Source organism: Schistocerca nitens, chromosome 2 (assembly GCF_023898315.1).
Source record: "Schistocerca nitens isolate TAMUIC-IGC-003100 chromosome 2, iqSchNite1.1, whole genome shotgun sequence".
NCBI classification, from domain to species: Eukaryota; Metazoa; Arthropoda; class Insecta; order Orthoptera; family Acrididae; genus Schistocerca; species Schistocerca nitens.
This window is the reverse complement of record NC_064615.1, coordinates 1,003,639,863-1,003,655,431: the sequence shown is the minus strand read 5'-3', so window position 1 is coordinate 1,003,655,431 and position 15,569 is coordinate 1,003,639,863. Positions and strand designations below refer to the sequence as shown.

General features: G+C 44.5%; 1 protein-coding gene across 1 annotated transcript; it reads right to left on the bottom strand.

The window, feature by feature from the left end:
• Window positions 1–9,729: 9,729 nt before the first annotated feature.
• Window positions 9,730–15,121, bottom strand: LOC126237351 (proline-rich protein HaeIII subfamily 1-like). The gene is made up of 2 exons (XM_049947416.1): window positions 15,037–15,121; window positions 9,730–10,188 (listed from the first exon to the last, which is right to left on the bottom strand). The coding sequence occupies exons 1-2, from the start codon at window positions 15,073–15,075 to the stop codon at window positions 9,901–9,903; spliced, it is 327 nt and encodes a 108-aa protein (XP_049803373.1). The 5' UTR covers window positions 15,076–15,121; the 3' UTR covers window positions 9,730–9,900.
• Between the last annotated feature and the right edge of the window lie 448 nt (window positions 15,122–15,569).

The window sequence follows — 15,569 nt, the reverse complement described above, 5'->3', positions numbered from 1 at the left end:
TCAACTGAAGAAAACATCTCTTTGGTTCACTCCAAGACGCCTGGACACTTCCGTTGTTGAGAGCCCTTCCTAGCACAAAGTAACAACGCGGACGTGATCGAACCGCGGTATTGACGGTCTAGGCATGGTTGAACTACAGACAACACGAGCCGTGTATTTTCTTCGTGGTGGAATGACTGGAGCTGCTCGACTGTCGGACCCCCTCAGTCTAATAGGTGCTGCTTGTGCAAGGTTGTTTACACCTTTGAGCGGGTTTAGTGACATCTCTGAACAGTCAATAGGGACTGTGTCTGTAATACAATATCCACAGTCAACGTCTATCTTCAGGAGTTCTCGGAACTGGGATGATGCAAAACTTTTTCTGATGTGTGTATTTTCGTCTATTATTACTCTAAGATTCTTTGCTAAGGCAGAAAAGCTGATTTTTGTCCCATCTGGAAATAACCATGGTACTTTCCTTCCGGACAGGCCATGAAGGCCCAGCGGTACCGACCGGCCGCAGTGTCATCCTCAGACCATAAGTGTCAATGGATGCAGATATGGAGCGGCATGTGGTCAGCACACTGCTCTCCCAGACGTATGTCAGTTTCTGAGACCAGAGCCGCTACTTCTCAATCGAGTACCTACTCAGTTTGCCTCACAAGGGTTGAGTGCACCTCGCTTGCAAACAGCGCTCGACAGACTGGATGGTCAGAAATCCATGCGCTAGCCCAGCCCGACAGCGCTTAAGTTCGATGATCTGTCGGGAACCGGTGCTACCACGGCGGCAAGGCCGTTGGCTAAACGTGGTATGGATTCACGATATTTCAGACTAATGGGTCGAGAATGACCATCTAGTACTACTTGGGTTTTAGATGGGACGAATTTTGACCCTATATCCTGCGCCAATTTTGATAGTGCGCGCAGGTAGGTATTGAACTTCTGGATGGCTGTCCTCAGGTTTATATGTTTTCTATTTAGAGGTCATCAGCGTACATGTGTTATCTGTAGTAGGACAAAACTGATAGCACATAACTGAAATACAACGAAAAGAATATAGGACCTAATACTGTACCAGATACTCAGATGCCTCGCCTGCCTCCTTGTCCGAGGTCCTAAGGCACCTTTGTGACGCGGTGGTAAGCTGGTTAGAATCGTGGTAGTGGAAAAAATTTTCACTGCCAGTATTTGGCGAGGAGAGGTGATGTAAGGTTCCTGATCACCCGACTTTAGGCCAGCGTCCTGGTTTAAATAGCAAACCTCTCCACAGTGTCCACAGTGTGAAGTGAGGGCATGTGACACTGTTTCGTGATCATTCGTTAGATGGAGACAAGAAGCTTGACGGACGTCTTGTGCTACTCGCAAGGGGTGCTGTGTGTTGGCTCCAGGTTTCATCTTGTCTCATCTCACGTCTTGAACAGACAACACGGACATTGCATATGTGGTAAGGTGGTAAGATCTTATGGGACCAAACTGCTTAGGTCATCAGTCCTACACATGTGCCACCATCGGATTTCACGCGCTCCTTTCTCTCATCATCACCATCATACTACACACACACACACACACACACACACACACACACACACACACACACACACAATACATTGTAATGTTGCAGGTTATAAATAAAAACAAAACGAAAACTATCTGCCTGCATTGTAACTTGGGGTGCCAAATATGAAGCATTGCTGGCGAGACATCAAGTGTGAGGAAAACCATTGCACTGCCCGTATAACAGACCTACACTTCCGGGTAGTTGTAATAATTGTCTCTGTTTTCTGGGAAAAAGCATCGGTTCGAAGAACAAATTAAATTTTAAAAAAATGTAGAATTAGTTATAAGTGAATCGTTATTGCGCGACTACTTGTCCGCAGCAGCGATCGAAAGAACTTTGGCTGCAAAGTACTTACCGAAATTTCGGAAAATTGAATTAAATATTTTTTGTGCTGAAGAGCCAAAACATTGTGGCCACTGTCAGCTGCAATATTCGATGCCGCCTGCTGGCGTTGCGGACATGTGACGCGGTAACGAAAGTACCAGACATGTGACACCGTAACGAAAGTAGCGGACATGTGACGCGGTAACGAAAGCACGTAAGCGGAGCAGAGACGGGCGGTTGACCACACTAGCGAAGATACGGGCTGCAATTGGAGGAATCCATTAAGATAAGCGACTTTGACAAAGGGTAGATTATTATTAATCAGACCGTGTGAACAAGTATTTTGAAAACGACGAAGCTGGTCGAATGTCCACGTGCTGCTGTCGTGAGAATCTACAGAAAGAGGCGGAAGGACATTGAAACTACCACTAGGCTCTAAATGGTTGGACGTCCGCGACTCTTCACAGAACATGGGGTTCGGAGGCTTGTCTGTTCTGTAAAGTAGGGCAGATGGTTACCTGTGGAAAAAAATGGCTCTGAGCACTATGGGAGTAAACATCTATGGTCAGCAGTCCCCTAGAACTTAGAACTACTGAAACCTAACTAGCCTAAGGTCATCACACACATCCATGCCCGAGGCAGGATTCGAACCTGCGACCGTAGCGGTCACGCGGTTCCAGACTGAAGCGCCTAGAACCGCACGGCCACACGGGCCGGCTGACCTGTGGCATCTCTGTCGAAAGAGCACAGTGCTGGTGTAAGGAAAAGTGTTTTGGAGCACACCGTTCATCGTTGGTTGTTGAACATGGAGCTTCGCAACAAACCACCCTACGTGTTCTCATGTCAACCCAACGACTTCGTCAGTTGTAATTGCAATGAGCACGGGACCATCGGGATTAGATCGTCGATCAGTGGAAAAGTGTCGGTTCTTCGGGTGAATCACATTTTTGCTACACTAGGTCGATGGTCATCTCTACAAACGACGTCATCGTGGTGAATGGCGGCTCAAAACATGCAGTGCGCCACGGACGCAGGCTGATGGGAGCAGTATTATGTTATGGGAGACATTCTCCTGCGCTTGTATGGGATCCGTGATGGTAATCGAAAACACGCTGACAAATGCAAGCCATGTGCATCCCTTCATGCTTGATGATGCCTTCCCCGATGGCGATGTCATCTTTCAACGGTATAATTGCCCGTGTCTTCGGGGAGAATTACAATGACCCCAAGTTGGTATCTACGAGACCAACTTTGCGTGATGTAAATTCTATGGAACCCATTTGGGTCGCTATAGGACGCCATCACCACGCACCCAAATCAGCGGCCAGTTAGTTACGAAAACCAAAGGACCTGTGCACAGACATCTAATACCACATACCTGCACAAAGCTACCAACAAACTGTCGGAACACTGATGTGCAGTCCGCAGCTCGTGGTCGTGCGGTAGCGTTCTCGCTTCCCGCGCCCGGGTTCGATTCCCGGCGGGGTCAGGGATTTTCTCTGCCTCGTGATGACTGGGTGTTGTGTGCTGTCCTTAGGTTAGTTAGGTTTCAGTAGTTCTAAGTTCTAGGGGACTGATGACCATAGATGTTAAGTCCCATAGTGCTCAGAGCCATTTTTTGAACTGAAGTGAAGAATCAGAGATGTATTTCGATACAAAGACGGAAGAAACAAGCTATTAAGCAGATGGTTATAATTGTTTTGCTCATCGGTGTATTATAGATCGCAATGGTTGTAGAAAACGGTCGTTAGCTCATGGTGTGAGCGAACATAATTGTGTAGTTGTTAATCAGTATTTACATAATAATTAAAGCAAGACACTCAGGTGCAAACGGGCAAAAAACACTGACTCGAGCTCACATTCAAAATCGCTGACAGCAATATGAAATATATCTGACCGTGAAATCAGTAAAGCCAAGTGCACTAAGCATATGCACTTGACTGATAATTTTTTGGCACCCAGTTTGTGAAATAAATAGCTTCTCACAGCCTGTGATAATGGCAACTCTTAATATTTCTACTGTTTTAATTGTTCTTACATGAATATTTCCTGTTAAGCAAAATATGTCTGATTTACATATACACTACTGGCCATTAAAATTGCTACACCAAGAAGAAATCCAGATGATAAACGGGTATTCATTGGACAAATATATTACACTATAACTGACAAGGGAATACATTTTCACGCAATTTGGGTGCATAGATCCTGAGAAATCAGTACCCAGAACAACCACCTCTGGCCGTAATAACGGCCTTGATACGCCTGGGCATTGAGTCAAACAGAGCTTGGATGGCGTGTACAGCTTCAACACGATATCACAGTTCATCAAGAGTAGTGACTGGCGTATAGTCACGAGCCAGTTGCTCGGCCACCATTGACCAGACGATGCGGCCGTGCATTATCCTGCTGAAATGTACGGTTTTGCAGGGATCGAATGAAGAGTAGAGTCACGGGTCGTAACACATCTGATGTGTAACGTCCACTGTTCGAAGTGCCGTCAACGCGAACAACAGGTGACCGAGACGTGTAACCAATGGCACCCCATACCATTACGTCGGGTGATACGCCAGTATGGCGAAAACGAATACACGCTTCCAATGTGCGTTCACCACGATGTCGCCAAACACGGATGCGACCATCATGATACTGTAAAAAGAACCTGGATTCATCCGAAAAAATGAGATTTTGGTATTCGTGCACCCAGATTCGTCGTTGAGTACACCATCGCAGGCGCTCCTGTCTGTGATGCAGCGTCAAGGGTAACCGCAGCCATGGTCTCCGAGCTGATAGTCGATGCTGCTGCAAACGTCGTCGAACTGTTCGTGCAGATGGTTGTTGTCTTGCAAACGTCCCCATCTGTTGACTCAGGGGTCGAGATGTGGCTGCACAGTCCGTTACAGCCATGCGGATAAGATGCCTGTCGTCTCGACCGAAAGTGATACGAGGCCGTTGGGATCCAGCACGGCGTTCCGTATTACCCTCCTGAACCCACTGATTGCATATTCTGCTAACAGTCATTGGATCTCGACCAACGCGAGCAGCAATGTCGCGATACCATAAGCCACATTCGGAATGGGCTACAATCCGACCTTTATCAATGTCGGAAACATGATGGTGCGCATTTCTCCTCCTTACACGAAGCATCACAACAACGTTTCACCAGGCAACGCCGGTCAACTGCTGTCTGTGTATGAGAAATCGGTCGGAAACTTTCCTCATGTCAGCAGGTTGTAGGTGTCACCACCGACGCCAACCTTGTGTGGATGCTCTGAAAAGCTAATCATTTGCGTATCACAGCATCTTCTTCCTGTCGGTTAAATTTCGCGTCTGTAGCACGTCATCTTCGTGGTGTAGCAATTTTAATGGCCAGTAGTGTAACTTTCATTAAATAAGTACTGCTTAACTCTTACATGACAGTGTTACGTATTTTGGAAAAGGAAGCAGAAAATATTGATCAAACACAGAAATTCAAAATTATGATCAGCAATAACCTTTAAAGACTCACTGAAATTACTTATTCATAAGCGCTGAGTATTAGTGCGTGCGTCCGTGTGTGCGTGAATCGCGTGCATTCAATGCACGTTCCGAGTAGGTTAAGCAGGGCCTGCTGTTCCTGTGTCGTAGATCTCAGTTGGTGTGTGGTCCTCTCTGTTAGATTCGTCTTCTCGTTGTCACTTTAGTGTCTTCCTCTCCTCTTGCTGCTTGGAGATTATTCCAGCAGCAGGTCAGGCCATCTTGTCGCTGGGCGCCAGTGGGGTTTATTTGCCAGTCCACTGACGAGCGGGTTTGTTGAAGTCCTCGCCGACTCGTAGAAACTTGTTGGGAGCGCGCGGAAGCGGCGCTTCAGCAGCGGGATTCCCGCGATGTCGTGCAGCAGACGAGTATCGTAGTCCCTTGGCAGGTGGAGCGCCAGCCGGAGGGCTTTGTTCTGCACTCGTTGCGACATCTGAAGGTGCGTGTCTGCCGCGTTTCCCCACACCACGGCCGCGTACTCCAGCGCCGGCCTGATGAGTGCTAGATAGTGCTAGAGGCCGCAGTGAGGGGGCAACGTCGACGTGGGGTTGAGGAGGGGATACAGCGAGCTCATCCGTCCGAGCGCTCGACCCCTCAGCTCCCGGATGTGTGGACCTGAGGTCAGGTGTCGGTCCAGGTATCTTCCTGTGCGCGACCGCGGCATGGGGCCTCCCATGATCCGCACTTGAGCCAGCGCGTCGGGTATGCGGAGGCGAGTGAACACCACCGCCTGGCTTTCCCCGGCATTTGGTGGCCCACGCTCCAAGTTCGTTTCAGATTTCGCTGAGCAACAAACTCCATATCGATAACTATCGGTCTCAGGTTTTTTAAAAGTCTTGATAACGTTCACTTTTTTAAATCAGTTATTAAAATTGAATTAGATCAGCAAATTTAGGTGTTTTATCGTCAACAGTGACACTCGGTTTCAATTAATAACGAGAGGATAGGAAACTATTTCTGAATTGTTCAGGTTTAAGCACTTGTAACACAGCGTTAAGTTGGTAATTCAAAATTCAAATGTGTGTTAATTCCTAAGGGACCAAACTGCTGAGGTCATCGGTCCCTAGACTTACACACTGCCGGCCGACGTGGCCGAGCGGTTCTAGACGCTACAGTCTGGAACCGTGCGACCGCTACGGTCGCAGGTTCGAATCCTGCCTCGGGCATGGATGTGTGTGATGTCCTTAGGTTAGATTTAAATAGTTATACGTTCTATGGGACTGATGATCTCAGAAGTTAAGTCCCATAGTGCTCCGAGCCATTTGAACCATTTGATTTTACATACTACTTAAACTAACTTGAACTAACTTACGCTAAGAGCAACACACACACACCCAAGTCCGAGGGAGGACTCGAACCGAGGGGCCGCACAGTCCGTGACATGGCACCTCAAACCGTGCGGCCACTCCTCGCGGCTAAGTTGGTAATTATTCCCAAAGTGAAACTACTACGCTGGCTAGCCTCGATACGGTTCTAATTATTAAAGCTGGTCCGGTCTTACTTCAGTGAGTGGCTGCTGGTGCTGCGTAAGGTAATAATCATCGACAATGCAAGGCAACAGGCTGTTTTTAGCATCGCTTTGGGCCGAAAATTCTCTTCTTTCATATTAATTCCTCTTGATGGTTTTTGCGCTGTGCCCAGTTAACACGATAATCATGCCTGGCCGTAACATACAGTTCTTCCTGTTTAATACGTTACAATGTGCAGCACAACATACTGCTCGCAACGACAGTTCACAACACCAACTCGCTCTACTGGTCAAAATGCTTCAAATGGCTCTGAGCACTATGGGACTTAACATCAGTCCCCTAGACTTAGAACTACTTAAACCTAACCTAAGAACATCACACACATCTATGCTCGAGGCAGGATTCGAACCTGCGACCTTAGCAGCAGCACAGTTCCGGACTGAAACGCCTAGAACCGTTTTTTTTCGTTTTTTTTTTCTCATTTGGTTCGAAATAGTTCGTTGCGTTTGGTCTGGGCGGACGTCACAGGACATCCGTTGAAGTTGATCGTTGATTCCTTGACTCAGTTTTTTTGTTACAGACAGCACGCAGCTCTGACGCAACACGCTGAGCTAAGGTGCCGGCCCTATTTAAGCGATCAAGTTTGTAACGGAACGCCTACTGAACATTTTTCATGCGAATTTCATTCGCAGGTTGTGTGTTTTGTCCACTCAAAACTGCAGATAATTAATTTCTTTTCAGCAGTCAAGTGACATGTAATTTGTGTAACATGCGTTTTTTCTAAACTAAGTAAGGAATGTGGGAGTAGACATTAATTTAAGTTTTTTCTTTTCCCACGTCGCAAACAATGTTGATATACATTCAAGAGAAAACAAGAGACAATCAACAATAGGTGAGGTGAGGAGAGGACCATCTGTTGTGGATCACAAGAACTTGAATAACAACCCACTGACAAGGTGAGTGACATAAACATTGTAACGAGTGAGAGACTTTTAAAATCTTGAACGCCATCTTGTAATTATAACCCAATGTAATTATTTTTGGCCTTTCAGTACTTGAAAGGGTATTGTTATTAATTTTATGAGTTTGGAGGTTTCGATTAGTAGGTTTGGATGTTTCTGAAACAGAGAGACATTTATCTGTGAGCTTGTGGACCTGAAAAAGGATTTTGTTCGGAGATTGTACAAGAAAATATCATTGAGAATTGACAAAAGGTTTAGAGAATTTGTAAATGAAATCGTATTGCTGCCTATAATTTTGTTAAAAGATTTCAATTATAGCTTTAGCGAGTAATAATTATGGTAGTTTTGTGTTGATGTGAGTGATTGTTTCAAATTGAGAGATTACGACCTCAGACAGCTGAGTGTCTCGACGCCCTATTCTCCAAGTAACTAAAAATCAAAAACCAATCCACGACGGTAATTTGCATTGCGTCGTCTGTTTCTCTTGTAAGATTACAGCAGTGAGAGGATATGCTAGCTGGACGCTTTTGAGTAGACAGACAACTGCACTTTGTTCTGTATACAGGGTATTCGGAAATTCCTGTTTCAAGCTTCTATGACTTGTAGAGGGGAGTGAGTGCATATAGTTACGAATAGGAACCCATGTTCGGATACGAGCCGTTTCCGTGCTACAGCCGTTTTAATATATGTTTGCCAGGTAGGTATGTAACAGGATAGTCATGGTGGGTGGTGGTTACGTAGGATCGGGTGATGTTACTTGACGTCGAACCTACTTCTCTGAGCTTGTTCGAGCCTCATTCCCGTGTGTTTGTGTGTTAAAGCATGGTTGAATATACGTTTGCAGAATACACCGTGATGATCCTTCTGAATGGCGATGCTTACTGTAATGGATGTTCTGCTCGTCGCCTTTATCAGGATCGTTCTCTACAGCGTCCGACTCCATCACATTCCCATCCCGCCACAAGTACACAACTGTTTCGAGGAAGAGTACCTTCATCATCAGCAAATGTGACTATAGTGCTACAAGGAGACGCCGTACACCAGAATTGGAAGAGACCTTAGTGCATCACGTTGAAGATCCGGCAACGAGTATACGAGCAATTTCTTTGGCTATTAATGAGTGGAACTGTAAAACAAGTGGTGTACCGCTTCCCCCCTAGTCAGTTACTTGTAAACGTGGTCACGTTACCAACATTTTACATGGGTTCCAATTCAAAATATTATTTACTCACTCCTCTCCACAAGTCCTACGAGTTTGTAATGGAAATTTCCGAACACCCTGTATATGCATAAAGGAAACTGAAGACCTACTCGACAGTTGCATAGCTTCGACGGGAGGAACTACCTATGGTGGTCATCATGATGGGGAGAATGTGTCAACACGACCAGAACGTGAGGATCCGCCATTCTGCAGTTCAGAGGAATGCTGTCAAGACTGTATCCAGGATGCTGTAATCGTATGTAGTGAAGTTTCTGAAACATCTGGTCGCTATTTTGCCATAAGAGGGAGCAATGCAGCCAACTGCAGTGCGCTCAGTGTGGCTTAGTATTTAGTGTCGCTGCCTCGATCTGGACCCTTGGCAATTATTTGTTATTTAGTATCTTTTCTGTTTCCGGAAGGTTATTGATATATATTATGTTTGTAATGCTTGTACATTTTGCAGAACAAATTCTTCGCAGAAGCTCAGTTCAGTCCTGCTGTATGTTGGCGTTCGTAATAACTAGGTTACAGTGGAAAATGTTGTATTTCATTGACGACTCCGCATTCGGATTTGGATTTGAGCGTTACGCCGCTGCAGTTTTATATATCCAACATAAAAGCTACAAACTGGAATTCCAGAAAAATCAACAAATTTTCAGAAATACTGTATAGTGCGTAACCAAGAATCAGTGGTGAAAATGAGAAATAAACTGACACAACTTTCGGTTCTTCATTGCTCGTATAATAAATAAGGAACTACAAGTAAAGATACAAAATTCATCAATAAACTAACAATGTAGAGTCCAATTCTGGCGGTAATTCCGTGTTAAGCCGAGTTCTGAAGTGCTTCCTCCTGAAAGATGTTCCTCTTCATGAAATGGCAGAGTGGTTTCATAAATGGAACCAGGTGGGCCAAGTTGGATCAGGGTATGGAGTATTTACACCTGTTGTGGCAGTTGGTCCAGGTCCATCAGTAGGTGGTGGACCTGGTGGGCTAGTTGTTTGAGGTTCACCTGTAGGGGTCCCTGGTGGTCCAGTTGGTTCAGGACCTCCAGTAGTTGGTGGACCTGGTGGGCCAGTTGTTTGAGGTCCTCCTGTAGGGGTGCCTGGTGGACCAGTTGGTTCTGGGCCACCAGTCGGAGGACCTGGCGGCGTCTGCTGACTGTGGCATGTGGATACCTGTTACGGGAAGGCTTTTATAAGAAAAATGTTTCCCCTATGTATGAACTGTAGAACTGCATAAACATTTGCAGAAAAGAAGTTTAAAATTTACTGTATGAGTCAAACTGTCAAAGTAAGGATAAATTATTTACAAAGAACATATCGTCGTTTTATTAGAAAAAATGATAGTATTTGGCGAGAAAAACAAACTGAATTCTAGGGAAAGGTTTATATATAAACTCGAAGACAATGAACTGAAAATGTGAGCTGCTGGAATAGCTGTTTTTCGTATATGAAAGTGATAGAGAGTTCTCAACACTATCAGTTCTCTATTCAAAGAAACGTGTAACTATTACAGCTCTTGTTATCACATTTTACAGGGTCATTGTCAGAAAGGCATCTTCATAAGGTACTCCCATTACATTCTTTTCTATACACTTTAAAATATTTGTCTGTATGCCTGTATCTGTTCCCTGCTCCACCTAGAAGCAACTGATATTTTCCTAAAGAATTTCGATGTTTGATCTCATCCATTTAATGCACAGTGCACTGAAAAAGCGCATCCCCAATGTCTCTAACGCACAACGAACAAGAGTTCAATCAGCTGGTTCAAACCTCAATAGAGAAATAATTTTTAAATTTGTGTACCAAAAATGGATCTCTCATTTTATTTACAATGTAGTACTTCTGGAAACGTGTCTAAGCGTGTAAGTGTGAATATGTCAGGAGAAAAGCATTTATATTTTGGCAAATGTAGATAGTACGCTAGTGTAAGGATTATGCTCGCCAGATTCTGCCCTGCAAGCAATTTTAAACCCCTATTATATTCTCATCGGCACAGAAGGGAAAGCAAGCAACATATGCATTGGTGACCTCTTCTTAAGATGACGACATTAATTGTTGGAAATCCATTTGGTACTGTTAGACAGGACAAGCCTCTATGGGGGTACTAGGTTTCATCATCTTCTTTCGTCAACAACATCACAAATACAACGAGGTACACCAAAGACACTTCCATAGATTACGTAGGGGAGGCACTGGAATGAGGAAAATAAGTAATGCTGTACTATTAAGATATTCTTTGGGTTCTTGCATCTCCTACTGTCAAATGTCGTCAGCGAATCTCATTATCGATATCCTTCCAATTTGAATTTGAATTATTCTCTAACATTTCATTTACTTCCGTCATTGCTTCTTCAATGTATGGATTGAACAGAAAGAGTCATTGCTTCTTCAATGTATAGATTGAACAGAAAGAGCGAAAGACTACATCCCTCCTATCTTACACCATTTTTATTCGGTGAACTTCGTTCTTGGTCTTCCACTCTTATTGTTCGCTCTTGGCTCTTATACATATCATATATTATCCGTCTTCCCCTATTGCTTACCCCTCTTTTTCTTAGAATTTCGAACATGTTTACCATTTAACATTGTCGGACGCTTTCTCCAAGTTGTTAAACCCTACGACTTTGTCTCGATTTTTCTTTAGTATTGCTTCCATTATCAACGGCAACGCCAGAACTGCCTCTCTGCTCACTTTACTTTTCCCAAAGCCAAACTCACCGTCATCTAACAGATCTTCAGTTTTCTTTTCCAGTCTTCTGTGTAGTATTGTTGTCAGAAACTTAGTTGGATGCATGAGCTGTTAAGCTGGTTGTGTGAATGATGTTTTTCCGGAAGTCAGATGGTATATCGCCAGGCTCAAACATTCTACACACCAAGGTGAATGGTCCTTTTCTTGCCACTTCCACCAACTATTTTAAAAAATATTCGTATTCGATCTTAAGTCTTCCAAAGCTCTTCTAATTTCTGATTCTAATAGTGGATCCCTTATCTCTTCTGTATAGCATCCTGTTTTTCCTTCTATCACGTCATCGGACAAGTCTTCCCTCTCATAGACTCCTTCAATGTACTCTTCCCACCTATCCGCTCTCTCCTCTGCATTTAACAGTGGAAATTTCATTGCACTCTTAATGGTACCGTGTTACGACAAGGTCTACAAGACCGTTTTTACTGTAAACGTGTCTGTTAATGTTACGACGTAAGTGAATTAACATAAATGAATTAACTTCAATAATCAAATCGGTAATGTTAGGCACATTTCCAAGACGAGATTTGTACGGCACAGGTGTAGTCATCAACTGAAACTTCCGGTTTGCAACCGCCACGGTATAGTATTGTATCTGAAGGATAGTGTTTCAGTCAAGCGACCGAATTTATAATCACATTAAGGAACACTCACTAGAGATCACCATAAATATTTTGCACCATTTTCAAATGATTTTGTGGATTGAGACATGAGGTTGTGTTCTGCACAGTGTCTGTATATATTGCGAGCTCTAAATATTTAACTGCTCTATTGCATACGTAAGCTATTTGATGAATATCGCCAATTCTTCAGTTGCAGTGTTTTATGCTGAGTTCTACTACGTATTTTAAAATCTAATTACTCAACTTGTTGACGATTAATTTCTATTTCGTCAAGATGCGCCGTCTTGTACCTCACAACGAGAGGTCTTCTACCGGGTAATACATTATAATTGCAAATGAAATAAGTTTCTTTAGTGCCTTGACAGTTTTCCTCGTCTTGAAAATGTAAATTTGTGTATGTTGGCAATAGCTTTTCTTGAAAATGTTTTTAACTTGAACTCTTCTTAATTAGATTTTCGTTCATTATTATTGATGTGTAATAGAGTAATAATGTAACACATAAGACTGTTAAATTAAGTATTGACAACGGTTTGTCGAGTGGAAACTATTAAATGTGAACATTTCGGAGAAACATGATGTACTGTACCTTGGAACAGTTTTTCACATTAGGAAAATCCTTAGTTATCTAGAGTAATTTTTTAATTTCAAAAAAAGTCTGCAGCACACATTAAGTGAATTCTAGCATTTCGAAAAAGAAAATACACTGACGAAATAAATATCCCAACATCAAGAGGATTTGTACGAGGGAAACGAAAATTGGGAGGCAGGTTTCTACATCTGAAAGATGACGTCTGTTCAGATTTCGTGCCAGTCGCTTAAGACTGGCAATAGTTGCGCCACTATGAGGATGTTTGTTTTAAATATGGGCTGTAACGGTCGTGGGTGTTAGCTAGCTTTTAGGTTGGAACGTGATGAATTCATGGCAGTCAAGAATGCCTTTAAGACGGCGAAGGCGCCGTTGTCAACAGCTCACTAAGTTTGAAACAAGGTTGTGCAATGGGGCTTCGAGAAGTTGGGTGTTCCTTCCGCGATACTGCAGAAAGACTTGGTAGAAATGTAGCCACTATACACGGTTGCCGAGGTCGCAGGAAAGTACGGTCGTAATAAGACCAGGCTCCGGGCAGCCACATGGCACTACCGAGAAGGAAGACAATCGTGTTGCGTGTATGGCTGTGGCGCAACTTACCGCGTCTGTCAACAACACAACTGCAGTTGACAACACAATAACGCGACGAAATGTTACGAATCCATTATTTCAAGAACACCTCCGATCCAGACGCCCTGTAGCGTGCATTCTACTGACCCCAAACCACCGACTGCGACTTCGGTGGTGTCAAGCGAGAGTTTGCTCGAGGGCGGAGCGGAGATCAGTTGCGTTCACCAATGAAGGTGGTCCTGCCTCAGCGCCAGTGATGGCCTTGTGTTGGTTAGGAGGAGGCCAGTCTGAAACCAACCTGTCCCCGTGCTAGACTCACTGGAGCTACACCTGGAGTTATGGTGAGCGATGCGATATCGTGTCACAGCAGGAGCATTCTCGCGGATATCCATCGCTTATGGCTGCAAATGTGTACGTCAGCCTGGCGATTCGACCTGTTGCCTGCCATTCATTAACACCATTCCAGGGGATATTTTACAACAGAATACCATTCTCTCTCATACCACAGTTGTAAACCAAAATGATATACAGAGTGTCGACATGTTGCCTTGGCCTGCTAGATCACCAGATCTGTCTCCAGTCGCCGGCCGCGGTGGTCTAGCGGTTCTGGCGCTACAGTCCGGAACCGCGGGACTGCTACGGTCGCAGGTTCGACTCCTGCCTCGGGCATGGGTGTGTGTGATGTCCTTAGGTTAGTTAGGTTTAAGTAGTTCTAAGTTCTAGGGGACTTATGACCTAAGATGTTGAGTCCCATAGTGCTCAGAGCCATTTGAGCCATTTTTGTCTCCAGTCGAGCACGTATGGGACATCATCAGACGACAACTCCAGCATCATCTACAACTAGAATTAACCGTCCCTGTATCAATCGACCAAGCGCAACAGGCTTGGATCTCCATCCCACAAACTGACATCCGACACCTGTACGACACATTTCATGAACATTTGTATGCTTATATTCAAATTTATGGTATTTACACTGATTATTAACGAACCAGCATCTCACATTTACAATTAATTTTCTCGCGCTTACATTAACTTGCGATCTTACAACCAAGCCCGGGTTCGATTCCCGGCGGGGTCAGGGATTTTCTCTGCCTCGTGATGACTAGGTGTTGTGTGATGTCCTTAGGTGAGTTAGGTTTAAGTAGTTCTAAGTTCTAGGGGACTGATGACCATCGATGTTAAGTCCCATAGTGCTCAGAGCCATTTGAACCATTTTAATCTTACAACGTTAATCACTAACGTATGTTACCTAGACAAATGTACTCTACATTAATTATTTCATGATGTTGCGATTTTTATTTCCGTCAGCCTACATTAAACTTCCATTACAGGGCTGGCGAAAGTCTGAAAAGTTTTTCAAGTAAAATATAACTTCTCTAATAGAGTGTAGCTCAATACATGACCTTCTGTTGTACACTAACAAGTACTAATTGTAAGACACTTAATGCCCGTAGAACATTTCACTGCTATCGGAGTACTCAGCAGGTGTTACTCACCACAAGGCACAGGGCGAGAGCGGCCAGAGTTATCCTCATGGTGGTGGATGTATGGCACCCTCTGCAGGCAGCTGCCGTCTTATAATACCCGGCACTGCGCAAGATGTAGCGTGCGTGACCTTCCAATAATAGAATGGAGGTATGCGAATCTGTCGATGACGCAAAACACAACTGTTCCGGCCTGACTACGTTGGAAAGAGCATATTTTTTTAATTCGCCACATATGGAATTTCTGTCAAGCATATTCTGAATGTGCAAATGGCCTTGCCGCAGTGGGAACACCAGTGCACGCCAGAAGTTAAGCGCTGTCGGCCTTGGCAAGCGCTTTGATGGGTGACCGTCCTGGCCTGTCCAGCGCTGTTGGGAAGCGGGTTGCACTCAGACGTTGTGAGGCCAGTTGAGGCGCTAATGGATCAGAAGTAGCTGCTCCGGTCACGAAAACAGACAAAGGACGGGGGGACGGTGTGCTGACCGCTTGCAGCTTCATATACGGTTCCAGTGACGCCTGTCGGTAGAGGATGACGCGGTGGTCG